This window comes from Coregonus clupeaformis, chromosome 20, assembly GCF_020615455.1.
Source record: "Coregonus clupeaformis isolate EN_2021a chromosome 20, ASM2061545v1, whole genome shotgun sequence".
Lineage (NCBI taxonomy): Eukaryota > Metazoa > Chordata > Actinopteri > Salmoniformes > Salmonidae > Coregonus > Coregonus clupeaformis.
This window is the reverse complement of record NC_059211.1, coordinates 35,623,806-35,645,390: the sequence shown is the minus strand read 5'-3', so window position 1 is coordinate 35,645,390 and position 21,585 is coordinate 35,623,806. Positions and strand designations below refer to the sequence as shown.

Sequence of the window (21,585 nt, the reverse complement as noted above, 5' to 3'; positions counted from 1 at the left end):
GTACTTTGAAGTAGTTCGTATATGCCATCTTCCTCATATATTTTGGATAAGCTGGTTCATCATAGAGATTACATTGGTTATGAGGACTGTACAGTACGTTAGCGTTATTAGTCCACTCACCTGGTTCCTCCTCCTCTGTGTCACGTTCTTCCACCACCACTAGGGTCTTGGTAGAAGTCTTGGTGTTCATCATCATGGCTAGGATGATCTCTCCGTTGACAGACGTACACGCCTCGTCCGGTTGGATACACTGCATGGAGAGAAACACAATCACAATAAGAACACTGAGAAATCCAAGATAATTCAGCCTTGGATTTCATATACCATGTGAATATATTTCATATATTACTTTAATTAACATTTTATGAATTTCATATGTTACATAACACATGGAGTTTCCTATTAAAATAAAATGTTTTTTGTATGATTTATCAGCCATGAGACTGTTACATGCTTTTCATTCATATGACAAAAGCAGTTTATAAGACCAACCAATACATCCCTTTTGATCTTTGACCACACATATCATTTTCCAGGAAATCATACCTGGTCAAAACTCATGTTCCTTCCCCTGATCCCTATCCTAACCATAATGTAAATAATCAGCTGCAGCGCTGCTCTGGCGTGAGTCAGCTTGGAGCCCCAGCCTGACTCTGTCAGGACATTTTAATGTAAAATACCCTCTGAGACCCAAATAGAGGGCGGCTGGGTGAGCACTGAGCAGAAAGAACTGCTTGGAAAAGGTTATGAAAGTGCAATGACTTAGCAGAGATGGAGGGAGAGATGGAGGGAGAGACAGAGAGAGAGAGAGAGAGAGAGAGAGAGAGAGAGAGAGAGAGAGAGAGAGAGAGAGAGAGAGAGAGAGAGAGAGAGAGAGAGAGAGAGAGAGAGAGAGAGAGAGAGAAAGAAAGAGAGGGGGGGGGGCTAAAGGTAAGAGAGAGAGGGGGATTCTGGTACAGTGAGGAGAGGGTAAAGTGAAAATGACACTTGAGCTGACAGCTTGTTTTGGTTCTACAGATGGTTACTTAGGAAACCTGAAGTAGATGTATGCTTCCTGCTCTGGTTCAGAATGGATTGAGACTGACAGATGGTGCAGCAGGCCTAACTCATGCCAAGTCTGCAAACTGGAGCACAGACCTTCTGAATGGCTGGACTGCCCAGCCACACTGTAAACACAACGTAACTTACGCTGAGTGCTCTTCAAACTACCATGAAATGTATGAATCATTGCATAGACCACAGATTCAGGTCATGCCAGTTAAGTCTGGGTTACTGCATGTAGGGCTTTGAAAGACGTAGATGCTACAATATGTACCAATGGCAATGCAGGAGTTTGGTCTAGCAGTGGCACAGCCGGGCTCTGGACTACACATGCCCCGTGAAAGAACAGGGTTCAATTCCTGGGCCGACCTCTACAACTCTTCATACTGCATCTCTAAATACCGAACTGAGTGAGATAGAGGTCATTCATCAATGGCTTATGCTCCTTGCAGTTTACTCCTAGTGGACAATTACATCATAATAAAAAATTCCCCTCGGCCATGCCCACAAATTGGGGAAAACAAACATTCAATGTACAGTTGAAGTCGGAAGTTTACATACACCTTAGCCAAATACATTTAAACTCAGTTTTTCACAATTCCTGACATTTAATCCTAGTAAAAATTCCCTGTCTTAGGTCAGTTAGGATCACCACTTTATTTTAAGAATGTGAAATGTCAGAATAATAGTAGAGAGAATGATTTATTTCAGCTTTTATTTATTTCATCACATTCCCAGTGGGTCAGAAGTTTACATACACTCAATTAGTATTTGGTAGCATTGCCTTTAAATTGTTTAACTTGGGTCAAACGTTTCGGGTAGCCTTCCACAAGCTTCCCACAATAAGTTGGGTGAATTTTGGCCCATTCCTCCTGACAGAGATGGTGTAACTGAGTCAGGTTTGTAGGCCTCCTTGCTCGCACACGCTTTTTCAGTTCTGCCCACAAATGTTCTATAGGATTGAGGTCAGGGCTTTGGAAGTATGCTTGGGGTCATTGTCCATTTGGAAGACACATTTGCGACTAAGCTTTAACGTCCTGACTGATGTCTTGAGATGTTGCTTCAATATATCCACATAATTTTCCTTCCTCATGATGCCATCTATTTTGTGAAGTGCACCAGTCCCTCCTGCAGCAAAGCACCACCACAGCATGATGCTGCTACCCCCGTGCTTCACGGTTGGATGGTGTTCTTTGGCTTGCAAGCCACCCCCTTTTTCCTCCAAACATAACGATGGTCATTATGGCCAAACAGTTCTATTTTTGTTTCATCAGACCAGAGGACATTTCTCCAAAAAGTACAATCTTTGTCCCCATGTGCAGTTGCAAACCATAGTCTGGCTTTTTTATGGCGGTTTTGGAGCAGTGGCTTCTTCCTTGTTGAGCGGCCTATCAGGTTATGTCGATATAGGTCTCGTTTTACTGTGGATATAGATACTTTTGTACCTGTTTCCTCTAGCATCTTTACAAGGTCCTTTGCTGTTGTTCTGGGATTTATTTGCACTTTTCACACCAAAGTACCTTCATCTCTAGGAGACAGAACGCGTCTCCTTCCTGAGCGGTATGACGGCTGCGTGGTCCCATGGTGTTTATACTTGCGCACTATTGTTTGTACAGATTAACGTGGTACCTTCAGGCATTTGGAAATTGCTCCCAAGGATGAACCAGACTTGTGGAGGTCTACAATTTTATTTCTGAGGTCTTGGCTGATTTCTTTTGATTTTCCCATGATGTCAAGCAGAGGGGCACTGAGTTTGAAGGTAGGCCTTGAAATACATCCACAGGTACACCTCCAATTGACTCAAATGATGTCAATTAGCCTATCAGAAGCTTCTACAGCCATTACATCATTTTCTGGCATTTTCCAAGCTGTTTAAAGACACAATCAACTTAGTGTATGTAAACTTCTGACCCACTGGAATTGTGATACAGTGAATTATAAGTGAAATAATCTGTCTGTAAACAATTGTTGGGAAGATGACTTGTGTCATGCACAAAGTAGATGTCCTAACCGACTTGCCAAAACTATAGTTTGTTAACAAGAAATTTGTGGAGTGGTTGAAAAACGAGTTTTAATGACTCAAACCTAAGTGTATGTAAACTTACAACTTCAACTGTACATGTAACCAGATCACAAATCACAACCAATGGTTTACAATGCTCCCACGTAGGGAAATAGAGCCTGTGAGAAGAGCCCTGTGGCTTCAGGCTATTCAGCGTGGGACAGTGGGAGATGTGGGGAACCGGTGTCCAAGTAGACTACCTGTAGCTACATTGCCTTCAGAAAGTTTTCCACATTTTGTTGTGTTACAGCCTGAATTTAAAATGGATTAAATAGAGATTTTTTACAAATTTATAAAAAATGTTTGTTATGGCAAGCCTAAATAAGTTTAGGAGTAAAAATGTGCTTAACAAGTCACATAATAAGTTGCACTCACTCTGTGTGCAATAATAGTGTTTAACATGATTATTAATGACTACCTCATCTCTGTACCCCACACATACAATTATCTGTAAGGTCCCTCAGTCGAGCAGTGAATTTCAAACACAGATTCAACCACAAAGACCAGGGAGGGCTTTCCAGTGCCTCGCAAAGAAGGGTACCTATTGGTAGATGGGTAAAAAATAAAAAAAATAAAAAAGACATTGAATATCCCTTTGAGCATGGTGAAGTTATTAATTACACTTTGGATGGTACACCGAGTCACTACAAAGATACAGGCGTCCTTCCTAACTCAGTTGCACAATCAGGGATTTGGTGACAGAGTTTAATTGCTGTGATAGGAGAAAACTGAGGATGGATCAATAACATTGTAGTTAATCCACAATGCTAACCTAAATGACAGAGTGAAAAGAAGGAAGCCTGTACAGAATACAATTATTCCAAAACATGCATCCTGTTTGCAATAAGGCACTGAAGTAAAACTGAAAGAAAACAACGCAAAATATGTTACTTTATGGACATACTCGGTATTCATATTCCAAAAGAAAGAAATTTTCTCACTACAATACATTTTAATAGAAAGTTAGCAAAAATAGATAAGATCTTGCTATCATGGAAAGGAAAATACCTGTCTTTTTGTTGAAAAATCACCCTGATTAACGCTTTAGTCATATTCCAGTTGACCTATTTGCTTATGGCCTTGCCTACACCTAGCGACCTGTTTTTTAAACTATATGAGCAAAATATATTTTATTTTATTTGGAACGGCAAGCCAGACAAAATTAAACGGGCCTATTTATATAATGAAAATGAATTCGGAGGGCAGAAATAATTAAATATGAAAGAATTAGACCTCTCACTAAAGGATTCAGTAATACAAAAGTTATACTTAAATCCAAACTGGTTCCTATAGCAGATTAGTAAGAATGTCTCACCCCATGTTCAAGAATGGCCTTTTCCCCTTTAATCAGATTACAACCTCTCACTTTTGGTTATTTGAAAATGAAATCATCTCAAAAATATTTCTAAATTGGTTGCAATTTCAGTTTAATACACCAGAAAAGACAGAACAAGTAATACAACAAATATCATGGTTAAACTCAAATATACTAATTTTTGAAAAAAATGTTTAAAAAAATTATATATTTACCAGGACTGGTGGAGTTATGTCACACATGCAGCTAACAAAAATATATGGAAACGTCTGCTCTACCCAAATTACAACCAACTAATTGCAGCATTAACACAAAAATGGAAGAGGCAAGTGGAATGGGGAAAGAGTAAGGAACTTGTCTGTCGGCCCTGCATTAAAGACCAACATTGTGATGAAAAAAAGTATACCAGTTTCATTTAAGGACCAAAAAATTGACAGCTGTACCATATAGATTACAAAATAGTTGGGAAGAGATTTTTTATGTACCGATTCCATGGCACATGGTTTATGAACTAATACGCAAAAAGACGCCGGATTCAAAAAGTAGAATTTTTCAATTTCAATTATTATACAAAATTTTTGAAACCAATAGAATGTTATATATATATGGGGGATACAACCATCCCAGCTCTGCAAATGTTGTTGCGAAGAGACATAATCATCATTTGTTTTGGTACTGTCCATATGTAGCTTGTTTTTGGTCGCAGGCCCAGGAATGGCTGAAGAATTGCAACATTTACCTGGAGCCAACTCTGCAAATAGCACTGCTGGTTGATTTAAAAAGTCATAGTCAATCGATCAATAATATTATAATACTTTTAGCAAAAATATATATATTTCATTTACAATCTGTAGAAACTATGAGAATAGAAAGGTTCAGAACTTTTGTGAAACATCACAGCACAGTTGAAAAATATATGGCAAATATAAATAAAAAAAGGATGGTGTTAAAAGATAGATGGGAGGGGTTGAGTGGAGCTGAAGAGTGGGACTAAAAACATTAAGATAACTAAAGTAAAATATACTGTGTCCATAAAATGTATATAGGTTCAGAACTTTTGTGAAACAGCACAGTTAAAAATATATGGCAAATAGAAATCAAACTGGATGGTCTTCAGAGATAGATGGGAGAGGTTGAGGGTAACTGAAGGATGGTATTAAAAACAAACAAAAGATAACTATTGTAAAATACATTGTGTCCATAAAATGAATACACAGTAGTATGTATAAGCTGGAAGTAGAAGCCTAAGTGTTGTTGTCCATTAGTTTACTCAAATTAGGGAAGGGGTGGTAGGGTTAGGGGAAAATAATAAAGGAAAATATATATTTTTAAAGATTATATATAGCATTATATATAAAAACCCATATCTCAGACTGGCCAATAAAAAGAAAAGATTAAGATGGGCAGTCTGAGATATGGCTTCCCGGAGTCACCTCTTCACTGTTGACGTTGAGACTGGTGTTTTGTGGGTACTATTTAATGAAGCTGACAGTTGAGGACCTGTGAGGCACCTGTTTCTCAAACTAGACACTCTAATGTATTTGTCCTTTTGCTCAGTTGTGCACCGGGGCCTCCCACTCCTCTTTCTATTCTGGTTAGAGCCAGTTTGCGCTGTTCTTTGAAGGGAGTAGTACACAGCGTTGTATGAGATCTTCAGTTTCTTGGCAATTTCTCGCATGGAATAGCCTTCATTTCTCAGAACAAGAATAGACTGATGAGTTTCAGAAGAAAGTTATTTGTTTCTGGCCATTTTGAGCCGGTAATCGAACCCAACAACTGCTGATGCTCCAGATACTCAACTAGTCTCAAGAAGGCCAGTTTTATTGCTTCTTTAAACAGTTTTCAGCTGTGCTAACATAATTGCAAAAGGGTTTTCTAATGATCAATTAGCCTTTTAAAATGATAAACTTGGATTAGCAAACACAACGTGTCATTGGAACACAGGACTGATGGTTGCTGATAATGGGCCTCTGTACACCTATGTAGATATTCCATTAAAAATCTGCCGTTTCCAGCTACAATAGCCATTTACAACATTAACAATGTCTACACTGTATTTCTGATCAATTTGATGTTATTTTAATGGACACAATAATTGTTATTCTTTCGAAAACAAGGACATTTCTAAGTGAACCTTAACTTTTGAACGGTAGTGTATATATATATATATATATATATATATATATATATACAGTGGGGAGAACAAGTATTTGATACACTGCCGATTTTGCAGGTTTTCCTACTTACAAAGCATGTAGAGGTCTGTATTTTTATCATAGGTACACTTCAACTGTGAGAGACGGAATATAAAACAAAAATCCAGAAAATCACATTGTATGATTTTTAAGTAATTAATTTGCATTTTATTGCATGACATAAGTATTTGATCACCTACCAACCAGTAAGAATTCCGGCTCTCACAGACCTATTCATTTTTCTTTAAGAAGCCCTCCTGTTCTCCACTCATTACCTGTATTAACTGCACCTGTTTGAACTCGTTACATGTATAAAAGACACCTGTCCACGCACTCAATCAAACAGACTCCAACCTCTCCACAATGGCCAAGACCAGAGAGCTGTGTAAGGACATCAGGGATAAAATTGTAGACCTGCACAAGGCTGGGATGGGCTACAGGACAATAGGCAAGCAGCTTGGTGAGAATGCAACAACAGTTGGCGCAATTATTAGAAAATGGAAGAAGTTCAAGATGACGGTCAATCACCCTCGGTCTGGGGCTCCATGCAAGATCTCACCTCGTGGGGCATCAATGATCATGAGGAAGGTGAGGGATCAGCCCAGAACTACACGGCAGGACCTGGTCAATGACCTGAAGAGAGCTGGGACCACAGTCTCAAAGAAAACCATTAGTAACACACTACGCCGTCATGGATTAATATCCTGCAGCGCACGCAAGGTCCCCCTGCTCAAGCCAGCGCATGACCAGGCCCGTCTGAAGTTTGCCAATGACCATCTGGATGATCCAGAGGAAGAATGGGAGAAGGTCATGTGGTCTGATGAGACAAAAATAGAGCTTTTTGGTCTAAACTCCACTCGCCGTGTTTGGAGGAAGAAGAAGGATGTGTACAACCCTAAGAACACCATCCCAACCGTGAAGCATGGAGGTGTAAACATAATTCTTTGGGGATGCTTTTCTGCAAAAGGGGACAGGACGACTGCACCGTATTGAGGGGAGGATGGATGGGCCATGTATCGCGAGATCTTGGCCAACAACCTCCTTCCCTTAGTAAGAGCATTGAAGATGGATGGTGGCTTTGTCTTCCAGCATGACAACGACCCGAAACACACAGCCAGGGCAACTAAGGAGTGGCTCTGTAAGAAGCATCTCAAGGTCCTGGAGTGGCCTAGCCAGTCTCCAGACCTGAACCCAATTGAAAATCTTTGGAGGGAGCTGAAAGTCCGTATTGCCCAGTGACAGCCCCGAAACCTGAAGGATCTGGAGAAGGTCTGTATGGAGGAGTGGGCCAAAATCCCTGCTGCAGTGTATGCAAACCTAGTCAAGACCTACAGGAAACGTATGATCTCTGTAATTGCAAACAAAGGTTTCTGTATCAAATATTAAGTTCTGCTTTTCTTATGTATAAAATACTTATGTCATAAAATAAAATGCAAATTAATTACTTAAGAATCATACAATGTGATTTTCTGGATTTTTGTTTTAGATTCCGTCTCTCACCGTTGAAGTGTACCTATGATAAAAATTACAGACCACTACATGCTTTATAAGTAGGATAAGGGAAAGCTTTGCTTGCAATTACAGAGATCACACGTTTCCTGTAGGTCTTGACCAGGTTTGCACACACTGCAGCAGGGATTTTGGCCCACTCCTCCATACAGACCTTCTCCAGATCCTTCAGGTTTCGGGGCTGTCGCTGGGCAATACAGACTTTCAGCTCCCGCCAAAGATGTTCTATTGGGTTCAGGTCTGGAGACTGGCTAGGCCACTCCAGGACCTTGAGATGCTTCTTACGGAGCCACTCCTTAGTTGCCCTGGCTGTGTGTTTCGGGTCATTGTCATGCTGGAAGACCCAGCCACAACCCATCTTCAATGCTCTTACTGAGGGAAGGAGGTTGTTGGCCAAGATCTCGCGATACATGGCCCCATCCATCCTTCAATACGGTGCAGTCATCCTGTCCCCTTTGCAGAAAAGCATCCCCAAATAATGATGTTTCTACCTCCATGCTTCACGGTTGGGATGGTGTTCTTGGGGTTGTACTCATCCTTCTTCTTCCTCCAAACACGGAGTGGAGTTTAGACCAAAAAGCTATATTTTTGTCTCATCAGACCACATGACCTTCTCCCATTCCTCCTCTGGATCATCCAGATGGTCATTGGCAAACTTCAGATGGGCCTGGACATGCGCTGGCTTGAGCAGGGGGACCTTGTGTGCGCTGCAGGACTTTAATCCATGACGGCGTAGTGTGTTATTAATGGTTTTCTTTGAGACTGTGGTCCCAGCTCTCTTCAGGTCATTGACCAGGTCCTGCCGTGTAGTTCTGGGCTGATCCCTCACCTTCCTCATGATCATTGATGCCCCACGAGGTGAGATCTTGCATGGAGCCCCAGACCGAGGGTGATTGACCGTCATCTTGAACTTCTTCCATTTTCTAATAATTGCGCCAACAGTTGTTGCCTTCTCAACAAGCTGCTTGCCTATTGCCCTGTAGCCCATCCCAGCCTTGTGCAGGTCTACAATTTTTTCCCTGATGTCCTTACGCAGCTCTCTGGTCTTGGCCATTGTGGAGAGGTTGGAGTCTGTTTGATTGAGTGTGTGGACAGGTGTCTTTTATACAGGTAACGAGTTCAAATAGGTGCAGTTAATACAGGTAATGAGGGAGAACAGGAGGGCTTCTTAAAGAAAAACTAACAGGTCTGTGAGAGCCGGAATTCTTACTGGTTGGTAGGTGATCAAATACTTATGTCATGCAATAAAATGCAAATTAATTACTTAAAAATCATACAATGTGATTTTCTGGATTTTTGTTTTAGATTCCGTCTCTCACAGTTGACGTGTACCTATGATAAGAAATACAGACCTCTACATGCTTTGTAAGTAGGAAAACCTGCAAAATCGGCAGTGTATCAAATACTTGTTCTCCCCACTGTGTGTGTATATATATATATATATATATATATATATATATATATATATATATATATATATATATATATAAATAATATGGGGGATTGGAAATGATGCTGACAATTACATTGATGGAAGCTACAATCCATCTGTAATATTAAAGCTGACCTACCCCCTAAATAAAAAATAAATACATTACTTTATGTCCTAAATACACAAAGTTTTATGTTTGGGGCAAATCCAACACAACACATCACTAAGTAACACTCTTCATATTTTCAAGCATGGTGGTGGCTGCATCATGTTAAGGGTATGCTTGTCATTGGCAAGGACTATGGAGTTTAATTTATTTTTTATAAACGCCATAGAGCTAAGCACAGGCAAAATCCTAGAGGAAAACCTGGTTCAGTCTGCTTTTCAACAGACACTGGGAGAAAATTGCACCTTTCAGCAGGACAATAACCTAAAACATAAAGCCAAATATACACTGGAGTTGCTTACCAAGACGACATTGAATGTTCCTGAGTGGCCTAGTTACAGTTTTGACGGAAATAGGCTTGAACATTTAGGGCTAGCCTTGAACATGGCTGTCTAGCAATGAACAACAACCAACTTGACAGAGCTTGCAAATAGTCCGGGTAGCCATGATTAGCTGTTCAGGAGTCTTATGGCTTTGGGGTAGAAGCTGTTAAGAAGCCTTTTGGACCTAGACTTAGCGCTCCGGTACCGCTTGCCATGCGGTAACAGAGAGAACAGTCTATGACTAGGTTGGCTGGAGTCTTTGATACGTTTTAGGGCCTTCCTCTGACACCGCCTGGTATAGAGGTCCTGGATGGCAGGGAGCTTGGCCCCAGTGATGTACTGTGCCGTACGCTCTACCCTCTGTAGTGCCTTGCGGTCGGAGGCCGAGCAGTTGCCATACCAGGCAGTGATGCAACCAGTCAGGATACTCTCGATGGTGCAGCTGTATAACTTTTTGAGGATCTGAGGACCCATGCCAAATCTTTTCAGTCTCCTGAGGGGGAATAGGCTTTGTCGTGCCCTCTTCATGACGGTCTTGGTGTGTTTGGACCATGATAGTTAGTTGGTGATGTGGACACCAAGGAACTTGAAGCTCTCAACCTGTTCCACTACAGCCCCGTCGATGAGAATGGGGGCGTGCTCAGTCCTCTTTTTTTTCCTGTAGTCCACGATCATCTCCTTTGTCTTGATCACGTTGAGGGAAACCAGGTGTGCAAAGTTCTTAGAGACTTACCCAGAAAGACTCACAGCTGTATTTGCTGCCAAAGGTGATTCTAACATGCATTGACTCAGGGGTGTGAATACTTATTTAAATTATATATTTCTGTATTTAATTTTCAATAAATGTGCAAAGATCTCTAAGAACACTGTCATTATGGGGTATTGTGTGTAGAAAAAAAATCTATGTAATCCTTTTTGAATTCAGGCTGTAAGACAACAAAATGTGGAATAAGTCAAGGGGTATGAATACTTCCTGAAGGCACTGTATGTGTGTGGAAAACATTTAATTACAGGTAAGACATTTAACTTGTTTAGTCTGTTTGTAACTCCACTTACTTCTTGTTGCTGTATAGTCTGTTTGTTTGTGTAGTTGGTCTTGGCTAGCTTAATGTTCCAGTCAGTAGCTAGCTAACACTCACTCACGTGGCTCCTAGCACCTTGATGAAAAAGGGCATGAGGGAAGCCCTACAATATTACATTTTTCTAAATAGTGAGAAAGCTCGGGAGCAGGCAACATTGAAAAGCAATCTTTAGACGTTGTACCTTTCTTAACTGTAGTTTTGTAATTGACTAAAACAAGTAGACAACAATAAATGTGCATTCTGTGAGACAATGGGGTAACCTAAGTAACCACAGGTTGTTTTCCCCACAGGCGAGCGGGGCCGTGACGTTCTATCTAATACCGACTGGGACTATAGGAGCCAAGGGCGTCAAGTAAGTCAAGAAATAATACAAATACGGAAAACAAATGAAAACATACCATTGCCAGTCCCTGGTTATTGTGGGGTCTCTTAGAGCAGAGGGACATCTCACAGTGCAGGAAGAGCAACGATTCATTGAAGTGTGAGTTGAAGGTGAAGCTGAACCTCTTCCTATCGGTCTGGGGGTGGGGGATAGGGAGGTCTCTCTGAGGGTAGTATTTGACCGTTTCGTCCCTAGGGCAGATATTCTCGATAAGTGTGTAGTCTGAAGCGATGTTGGGGTTGGAGTTGGCAGAGATGAAGCAGGTCTGGATCATGAAGCCAAGATCTGGGTCGACTTTGAAGGCTCCACTACACTGACAGGAGAAAGTTTAAAAAAAACATGAAAATCAAGATGAAAGATTTTTGTATTAAATACACAGGGAACATTGTGTCATTTTTCACAAAAACAATCAACTCAAGTCCCAAAATATTTTACAGTTAATAATGTGTAAGCAATGAGTGGAGGTTATATGATTGATACAGCCTCTAAAGATGTCCAATGATTTTATTAACGAATCCTCTCATTGACGTCGTCGAATTGACAAACTATCTGTTTCGGTCTGCAAAGTCTTGTGAGGAACACCATCTTGGCAAATGTCTGTACACTCTCTGTCAGTCCAGGAGCTGACTATTTGTTTTAACACAGAGAACAAGCTAAAGGAACACTATCAGAGTGCTATCAGGTCCAATAATCACAAATCCTGAAGTGGATTTCAGTCCCTTCAAACGTTTAAAGAGGATCTTTCCTTCAGCAGACCACAAGGCATTTCCCTGAGTTATGGGATGCGTCCCAAATGGCACCCTATTCCCCATATAGTGCACTACTTTTGACCAGAAACCTATGGGCCCTGGAATAGGGTGCCATTTGGGACGCATCATGACTTATTATCCCTCTGCTGCTTTCTCTCTCGTTTTTCTCTGAAAAACCAACATGTGTTTTACTGTTTTCAGGCTGTGCCATCGACATTCCAAGGTTGTCAAAAAGCTTGCCCAGTCAAAAGCACACATGTATGCACGCAGGCACGGACACACAAACACGCACACAGGCACGCCCGCACACCGCGTTCAAAGGACAGATTTCATGGTTGGCAGGGACTAGTGAAAACCCAGTGAGCACTGTACATGCAGCCTGTGACCTGACCTATGAGTAACACAAGTTATGACACACTTGATGCACAACAGCAGTTTCCTATACAGCTTAGTTTGGGCCGTAGCCTCAGGGGCCAAGGCAGGGCATGGCATGGCAGATCTCAGCCCAGTGTGAGAGGTGTGGAGGTGGGAGAGAAAGGGCTAGAGAGGGGTTAAGGACTAGGCCCCATGGCCCCACACACAGAGCTCTTTGTGACTTGTTGCTGCTGGCTCTCTGAGGCCACACTGTCAGAGCAGCTGTCCTCCTCAGATACCTCCATAAATCAACACTTCAAAGAGCCTCACTGTGTGGATCTCTAACTTATCTTACACAACCTCCTGATAGGACCTTCTTAGTAATTACTTTTCAGTGCTATTAGCAAGGTGCATTCTGGACTAGCCAGACAGAATAAATAGAAGTTAAGGTCTCTGGGGAGAATTCTAAATGCCATACAGTATGTGCCAGGACACTTGAGACAGAGATGATGGCTGTGAGGGGTAGCTAACAACAGAAAGAGGATATGTTAACTATATATCCTTCGGACCCAGACCAAATATCAACGGACCCTGTGGAAGCTAGACCAGTGTACACACAGAACAGTCCTCACTGTTGTTTTGACAGGCGTCATATTTAGAGAGACAGAGACAGAGACACATACATATACACACACACACACATACAGACAATCCTGGCTCTTGTGAAATTGCTCCAACAACCCACATGTCCTAACATCTGGATACTAGCCTACTAATTATATTCATCTGAGCGAATCACACCCAGGCTAAAAATACAACCGACACAATGTACTGCTTAAATATATTTAGTACAGTTTATAGTATTTCACTGCTTCGTTTACCTCTACGAAGACCTGTTTATTTTTGGAGACGGTGTGGAAGGCCTGGGTAGACGGATAACGGAAGAGATGGGTGTTGTACAGCTCCATGTTGAACATGACATCGGTGCTGAGCGGTTCCTTCGCAGCCGGGGCAATACGGGGGAACGATCCTGATGATCCTGATCCTCCTAGGGTGTCCTGGTTCTTCCTGTAGGTGCAGTTGAACTGGAGAGAGGGGGGAGAGAGAAGGAGAGAAAGCCAGTCAAAACAGTTGAACTGGACGGAGAAGGAGAGAAGAGCCAATCCAAACAGTTGAACTGGGGGAGGGGGGCAAGAGAAGAGCCAATCAAAACAGGAATTGGAGGGGTGAAGGAGAGAAGAGCCAATCACAACATAATCATGGTTCTAACATACCCTGGCCCTCACTCTGGCCATTACCCTGGTCCTCAACCTCACCCTCACCCTGACCCTCACCACCCCCCTGGTCCTCACCCTGGCCCTCACACCACCTGGCCTTCATGGCCAGGAGTGTGTCAAGTGTTTCATCACAGCAATATCACTGAAGGATACAGAGATATTTTTTATTTTATTTAACCTTTATTTAACTAGGCAAGTCAGTTAAGAACAAATTCTTATTTACAATGACGGCCTACCCCGGCCAAACCTGGACGACGCTGGGCCAATTGGGGACCACCCTATGGGACTCCCAATCACGGCCGGTTGTGATACAGCCTGGAATCGAACCAGGGTCTGTAGTGACGCCTCTAGCACTGAGATGCAGTGCCTTAGACCGCTGCGCCACTCGGGCAGAAGGAAGGGAATGAAAGAGAGAGACAAAGAGGAGAGAGGAAGAGTGTGCATGGGTAAAGAGTATGGCTATAGCGACACAGAGAGAGAAAGGAAAGAGACTTTGTAGATGAAAGGGAAAGCGTGATGGCAGATTTCCCAAAACGTTCAGGTCAGAAGAAGTTCAAGACATAAAGATAATGTGGGGAGTAGACAGTGAGAGTTGGAATCTTCCATCCTCCTAAGAAGCCAGATGAGTCTTTACTAGCACTGAGGGACTCTGGGAGATGGAGTTTCAACCATCTGGACAGGATTCAGGCGGAGGTACTATGTTATTTATTGATGATCAGTGGTCTGGTCTTGACTCCCAACTCTCTCAACCCCAGGCAGGCCCTGTCATGCAATGCTACTCTCTTAATTCCTTTTTCATTTAGGGTTCATTAACCAGGATAAACTCCCTTGAGTTTGAAAACCAACCTCTTGTTCGAGGGAGACCAAATGCATGAAAAACAAACAAACAGAGTCATGTAGCTACAGGACCAGCTCTAGCCTTTTGGGGGCCCTAAGTGAGATCTGGTTGGGGGCCCCCCCACATCGCAGCAAAACATATTAGTGCATTGACCCCCCTTTGTTTTTACACAGCTGCTACTCGCTGTTTATTATCTATGCATAGTCACGTTACCCCTACCTATATGTACAAATTACCTCGACTAACCTGTACCCCCGCACATTGACTCGGTACCGGTACCCCCTGTATATAGCCTCGTTATTGTTATTTTACTGTGTAATATATATTTTTTTTTACTTTAGTTTATTTAGTAAATATTTTCTTAACTCTATTTTCTTAAAACTGCATTGTTAGTTAAGGGCTTGTAAGTAAGCATTTCACAGTAAGGTCTCCACCTGTTGTATTCGGCGCATGTGACAAATAACATTTGATTTGATTTGATTTGAGAATGGAGGACCTGTGTTCTAGTCCGGCGAGAGAGAGCCAATCATATAGAATCTATATTATCTTATATTATAGATGTCTTACCAGAATGGATGACCTGTGATCAGGCCCCGTGGTGTGCTCCAGGAAAGCAGACCTCTCCAGCCTCTCCAGCTGCTCTGTCTCCCTAGGGAAGGTCACGTCTCCGGACTCTAGATCATCGTAATCCAGGGGACCACCATTCCCATCCTTAGGCTCAGCATGACTTATCAGGATCTGGATGTCAACCACAGGGGAGTTGAACACATCAGTGAACACAGTTCAGATTCAGTATGCGTCCTTAATGGCACCCCAGTTATTCCCTTTATAGTGCACAAACTTTTGACCAAAGCCCTATGGGCCCTGTTCTAAAGTAGTGCACTATCAAGGGAATAGCTAAGGTGCCATTTGGGACAAACCCACATTGAACAGGTTCAGCTTGACTTTTTAGAATCTGTACGTCAGCCACACAGGGGTGTTGATCATTGAATCATTGAACATAGTTCAGATATATTCACAAGGTGAACAGGACACGTGCCGAGCTATCGGCGCCAAATTATGTTTTATGGGTGTATCTAAAATGGCACCATATTGCCTATATAGTGCACTACTTTTGTCAGGGCTTTGGTAAAAAACAGTGCACTATATACAGTGAGGGAAAAAAGTATTTGATCCCCTGCTGATTTTGTACGTTTGCCCACTGACAAAGAAATGATCAGTCTATAATTTTAATTGTAGGTTTATTTGAACAGTGAGAGACAGAATAACAACAAAAAAATCCAGAAAAACCCATGTCAAAAATGTTATCAATTGATTTGCATTTTAATGAGGGAAATAAGTATTGACCAAGAGAAAATAGCCTAATTAAAGACAAAAGCATCTAATCCACAATGCCATTATTTTCAATTAACTCTGCAACTCTTCTAACTATTTACTTTTTTCATAACTGCCACCAGTTTGACGCCAAAACATTGACACAAATACATATTGACATAATAAAATAAATAAAAGTTTGAAAACATATAAAGGATATTTCATGCTGAAACACTCATATTAAACACCAATGGTATTCACTAAGTTGATGGTTTGTATTTAGAATATTGTTTTACAGCTTTGTCATTTAATGTATTATCTTTTTAATAATCTTATTCAATTATTTCATATATTTTACATGTGATAAGGCCACACAGAGGGCCAGAGATTATTACAGACACGTACCCAAAAGGGCCACTAGATGTCTTGTGATATATTACATAAACTCCTTGAAAGATACCAAAATCCTGGTAGTTTACTGGTAAACTTCTAAAGTTTCCAGTAATATACCCTCCATCTGCAACCCTACTCAGCACACCAGTGATGCGGCTCTGGTCTGAATCTAGCTTCCAAAACATTCTACAACAGATGAGCTGAAATTAAAACGTGGGAACGTCCAGAGATTTCAACAGTCCAGAGCTGAGAGCTCTCTCAGGTGGAACCCTGTGAAGCATATATTTCATTTTCTCCACAGGAAAGAAACATTGGAAGCCCACTCTGTGTACTTCAGACGTTTACAGGGTCAGAGGTGAGTTAGGGCTAGAGGACAAGGACTAAATGAGGTCAACTACTGCCATTGACATTTAGTTTATTCCTACTGGTGCTTATTTCACACTTGTTGACCAGCCAGTGTAGTCTCTAGTCTAAGGATGCATCCCAAATGGCACCCTATTCCCTATATAGTGTTCTACTTTTGACCAAGGCCCTAGTGCACTATATAGTAAATAGTAGACTTGGGCGGTATACCGTATATTCCATATACTGGGGTATTTAGAAATAGCCACAGGCTGTTTTTTCAATACCGTCAATACCATTGAAACTATTTATTTGAAGTTTTGTTTTTAATTATAATATTTATGGCTACTTTTTAAGTAAATACCTGCAATCAACTTGTGCAATACGTTATGAATCTTACTGGTAGTCCCCAGTCACGTGGTGTTTGTTTACAAGCACACAATGATGAGAGACCAGAGACCAGAGTCACTCACTGTTGTGCAGCACGCGCCAGGTGATCTAGTTTCAGTATGGAATTCACAACTAAATGTTTGCCAGCTAGATATTTTATAACTATTAAGTTAACTGACTAAAACGTGCTAAATGCTCTGCTGTTGTGTATTTGGTTTGCTAATTTAGTAGCTAGTTAGCTATCTAGCTAAGTGGTTAGCTTCTTCCGAAATCAAGCTTCGCTTTGTAACAGCTGAGAATCCCCTACTGGATCAAGAGCCTTGCTGTCTAATATGTGTTTTGTGTGTGCAACAAACTGTGAGTAGCATTTTTGAATTACTTGTATAACTTTATGAGCTGGGATGTCTGTCCTGCAAATAGTTTAAGTCAGAGACTGTATCAAATGTTCGCAATGCGCTCGTTAGCATGTAGTTAGCACTCTCTATGGTATTTTACATGTACTTGTTAGCATTGCTAACCTTTGGATTACAGAGGCTCAGTGGGGTTTGAAAATAGCTCCCCTTGTGTTCAGTGCCGGTATTACCAAATATCCTGGGATGGCACAAGGTCGGTATGAAGGTATGACAATCTGGATACCGCCCAAGCCTAATAAATAGGGTGCCATTTAGGACGCAGCCTAAGTAATTAAAATGCTTTATTGTAGGATGGAACAAACAAGGACCATTCAAGGACATAGGGCTGTGATGTATTGCGAAACAGCTAAATGAAGAATAATTTGTTTTGAACATAGGGATTTGAAGTTATCTCTGCATCCAAGAAGATAGATTTTTTTTTATCCAGGAGTAATAAAGGCCTAGTTCACACATTTTGTGGGGGGGAGGGAGGGGGGGTTTATTTATTTATTGAAATGTTGATTTATCAGGCGGTGCGGCAGCCCCCTCAGCACCCCTACTTCCTGCGGCTTCTATTTAATTATGTGAATACAGTACTCATATAGGGCTAGTTTCCCAGACACAGACTAAGTCAACTCTTGGACTAAAAGTATTTTAAATGGAGATTCTTTTTAGTCCAGGAGTATGCTTATTAGGGTCTGGGCAACCTCAATTTCCAAGCTTTACAAGATTTGGGAGTATGATAACATATGGTAGGCTAGGGTCCAGGAAACATGCCTTCAATGAGTTGTTGTAGATGACCATTTGGTACTGTAAGTGTGCTACTCACTGAGTTGATGTAGAGGACCATAGGACCGGGGTGCATGGGGTACTTGGCGGTCTGACAGCCCTCCAATGGGGTCTCCAGCGTGTAGTGGGTGGAGTTAACCATTGCTTTGCATTCTGGGTCTTGAAGAGTCATGTTGACATTAGCGTAACCGTTGGCCTGAGGAAAGAGACAATGTAATTAAATAATAAATAAATAGTAAATCATCTATAAAGTATTTTTTTAACGATATAATGTCAATATAATCTATAGTCTTGGCAATAAAATGTAAATCATGATAATCTCAATACTGTCAGTAGAAGTTACTGCGACACATGGCACTAGACTAGTGTGGCATTAGACGTCACTATGCCACTCTACAGCACAGACTACTTCTCTGTGTGATGTTAAATAAAACCACAGGATAGTGGTCTAACCATAATTATCCCTAATTGCAGTGTGTGGGTTTTACTACACTGTGATGTTGTCTATCGTGTTGTGCCTGCTTCATAGTGCCAAGTGGTAGGGCACACACACAAAAGTAGCAAACACACTACACACTGTTCATTCAAGTCAGTGCCAGTCAGTATTAAAGAGGAAGACTCATACAGTTAAATCAAGCATGAAAAGTGGGAATTCCATAACTGCCTTTCCTCCATTTTTGATGCAATGGAGGCAGACATTTAGTCACAGTGATAAACCAGTTGGCTGACTACTAAAGTATCTCCTCACCTGCAGACTCTCTCGGTCGATGCTGACCACTATCCTGCTCTCCTCACACTGAACACTGAGACCCGCACTGAGGGTCCCCTGCTGCTCCTCAGGCTCCCCACCCAGCTCCCCTCCCAGCCCCAGCCAGGGCCGGTCATCCAGGGAGGGGGGCAGGGACAGGTAGGGCAGGCCCTGCTCCATGAGCGGGGGCAGGGGGAAGGTGAAGGGCAGGCCACCGGAGTGCGGGGCGGCACTCCCCTGACCACCAGAGAGGAGGGGGTTGGTGTCCCGTAAGATGAAGAGTTCTGGAGGGAACATTGAATCCAGGGGATCCACCACATCTGGAAGTCAAGTGTGTGTGACACATTTTAGTCACACACACAGATGCACAGATACAGAGACGCACAAGCATGAATGCACACACACTCAAACACACTTTCACACACACACACACACACACACACACAAACACATACACACACACTTACAGGCGTGTGTTAAAGTGTCATCTGGTGGTTTTAAAGACATGGAAATTGCACAGAGCAGAAACAGAACGGAACACTGAAACTAAACTGGCTCAGAGTTAGCAGATGTAGTTTCAGACTATTGTCTTTATAAGGACAGTTAAAATTGGATGTCGATGGTATGTGGTTGTGAAATCAATAATCTATAACAGTTTATCCTTTTAGAACAATTCATGATCATGAAAAGCGCTTACAAATAAAGTGTATTATTATTATTAGCATAATTAATTTTCATAGTAGATATCTTGCTTAAATTGAGTGAACCTATGTCTATTTGTCATACATTATCTATTATTTTAAATATAGTAAACATACACTCTCAGTGGCCAGTTTGTTAGGTACACCCATCTAGTACCGGGTCGGACCCCCATTTGCCTCCAGAACAGCCTGAATTCTTCAGGGAATGGAATCTACAAGGTGTGGCGTTCAAACGTTGCTCAATTGGTATCAAGGGACCTAATGTGTGTCTGGAAAACATTCCCCACACCATTACACCACCAGCCTATACCATTGACACCAGGCAGGATGGGGCAATGAACTCATGCTGCTTATACCTAATCCTGGCTTCCATCAGCATGACGCAACAGGAACCGAGATTCATCAGACCAGGCAAGGTTTTTCCACTCCTCAATTGTCCAGTGTTGGTGATCGCGCGCCCACTGGAGCCGCTTCTTCTTGTTTTTAGCTGATAGTAGTGGAACCCGGTGTGGTCATCTACTGCAACAGCCCATCCGTGACAAGGACTGATGAGTTGTGCGTTCCGAGATTCCATTCTGCACACCTGCCCACCACCGTTATTTGCCTGTTTGTGGCCCGCCTGTTAGCTTGCACAATTCTTGCCATTCTCTTCGACCTTTCTCATCAACGAGCTGTTTTCGCCCACAGGACTGCTGCTGACTGGATATTTTTTTGTTTGTCGCACCATTCTCTGTAAACCCTAGACACTGTTATGCATGAAAAGCCCAGGAGGCCAGCCGTTTCTGAGATACTGGAACCGGCGTGCCCGGCACCGACGATCATACCACGCTCAAAGTCGCTTAGGTCACTTGTAGGGTTGGGCGGTATCCAGATTTTCATATCGTCATACAGTCCTTCTCTTATCCCGGGATTTACGGTATTACTGGATTAGTACACAAGGGGGTGCCAAAATAAACGCAAAAAAGCCCATTGGGCATCTATTACCACAATGCTAACAAAATTAGCACAAGTAATAACACATTTCCATGGAGGCTGCTAGCTAAATATGCTAACGAGAAAGACAGGCAATCCAGCTCATAAAGTTATACATATATAGGTAGGAGCTACCGAATGTGAACAAGAGACTCAAAGTTTTCAGCAATGCTTGTCTGAACAGTACTCTGGAGCAGCGTGTGTACAGGCTGTGTCTGTGTGGAGTGTGGAGTCACTAGGGCAACTGGCCTGCCTGCCTGCTCTGCTTGGAGAAGATGGGTGAGGAGCAGACGGGCCGAGAACAGAGACGAGAAAAAAGCGCAAGGAAATCAAGATAGCCTACAGATAACTCATCCAAAGGGCTTTGACTAACCCAATATTATGCCCCGTTACCTTATTAATTCAGCCACTTACATAGATAACTAGCAAGTTAAACTAGGGGTCGCGTTAACGCAGAATTCTGTGTTTGTTCACGCAGGAAAAAAATATGAAACGCATAAGAAATATTTTGCTGCGTTTTGGAAACGCAGATCTAAAATCTTCTATCAGCAGAACGGGCATTCTATCAGTAGACAGCACTCTGACTAATGTGTAGCTACTTTTCTCTAGTACTTTTATCGGTGTAGCCAGCCTACTTTTCTCTCGTAAAATGCTAGATTAACTTTAAGCAAAACATTAGGAAATATAGCTGGCTACATTCTATGATAAACATTAGAAATATGGCGCTGCATAGTTTTTGCAAAAAATACCTTGCTTTTTCATTGTAAGCTCATTTAAATGTGTGGCTGCCAGCCAAATAGCGTTGCACTTCTGTTGTCA

At 42.0% G+C, this 21,585-nt stretch overlaps 1 protein-coding gene across 1 annotated transcript in view; it reads right to left on the bottom strand.

The window, feature by feature from the left end:
* LOC121533923 (transforming growth factor beta receptor type 3-like) overlaps nt 1-21,585 on the bottom strand; it is a 161,596-nt gene that overhangs the window by 11,720 nt on the left and 128,291 nt on the right. The window contains exons 9-14 of the mRNA XM_041840285.1: nt 19,094-19,413; nt 18,386-18,541; nt 15,293-15,463; nt 13,492-13,695; nt 11,524-11,820; nt 121-250 (exon numbers count right to left, since the gene is read on the bottom strand). Of these exons, the coding sequence (XP_041696219.1) occupies nt 121-250; nt 11,524-11,820; nt 13,492-13,695; nt 15,293-15,463; nt 18,386-18,541; nt 19,094-19,413 (1,278 nt within the window). The remainder of the gene's footprint in view (nt 1-120; nt 251-11,523; nt 11,821-13,491; nt 13,696-15,292; nt 15,464-18,385; nt 18,542-19,093; nt 19,414-21,585) is intronic.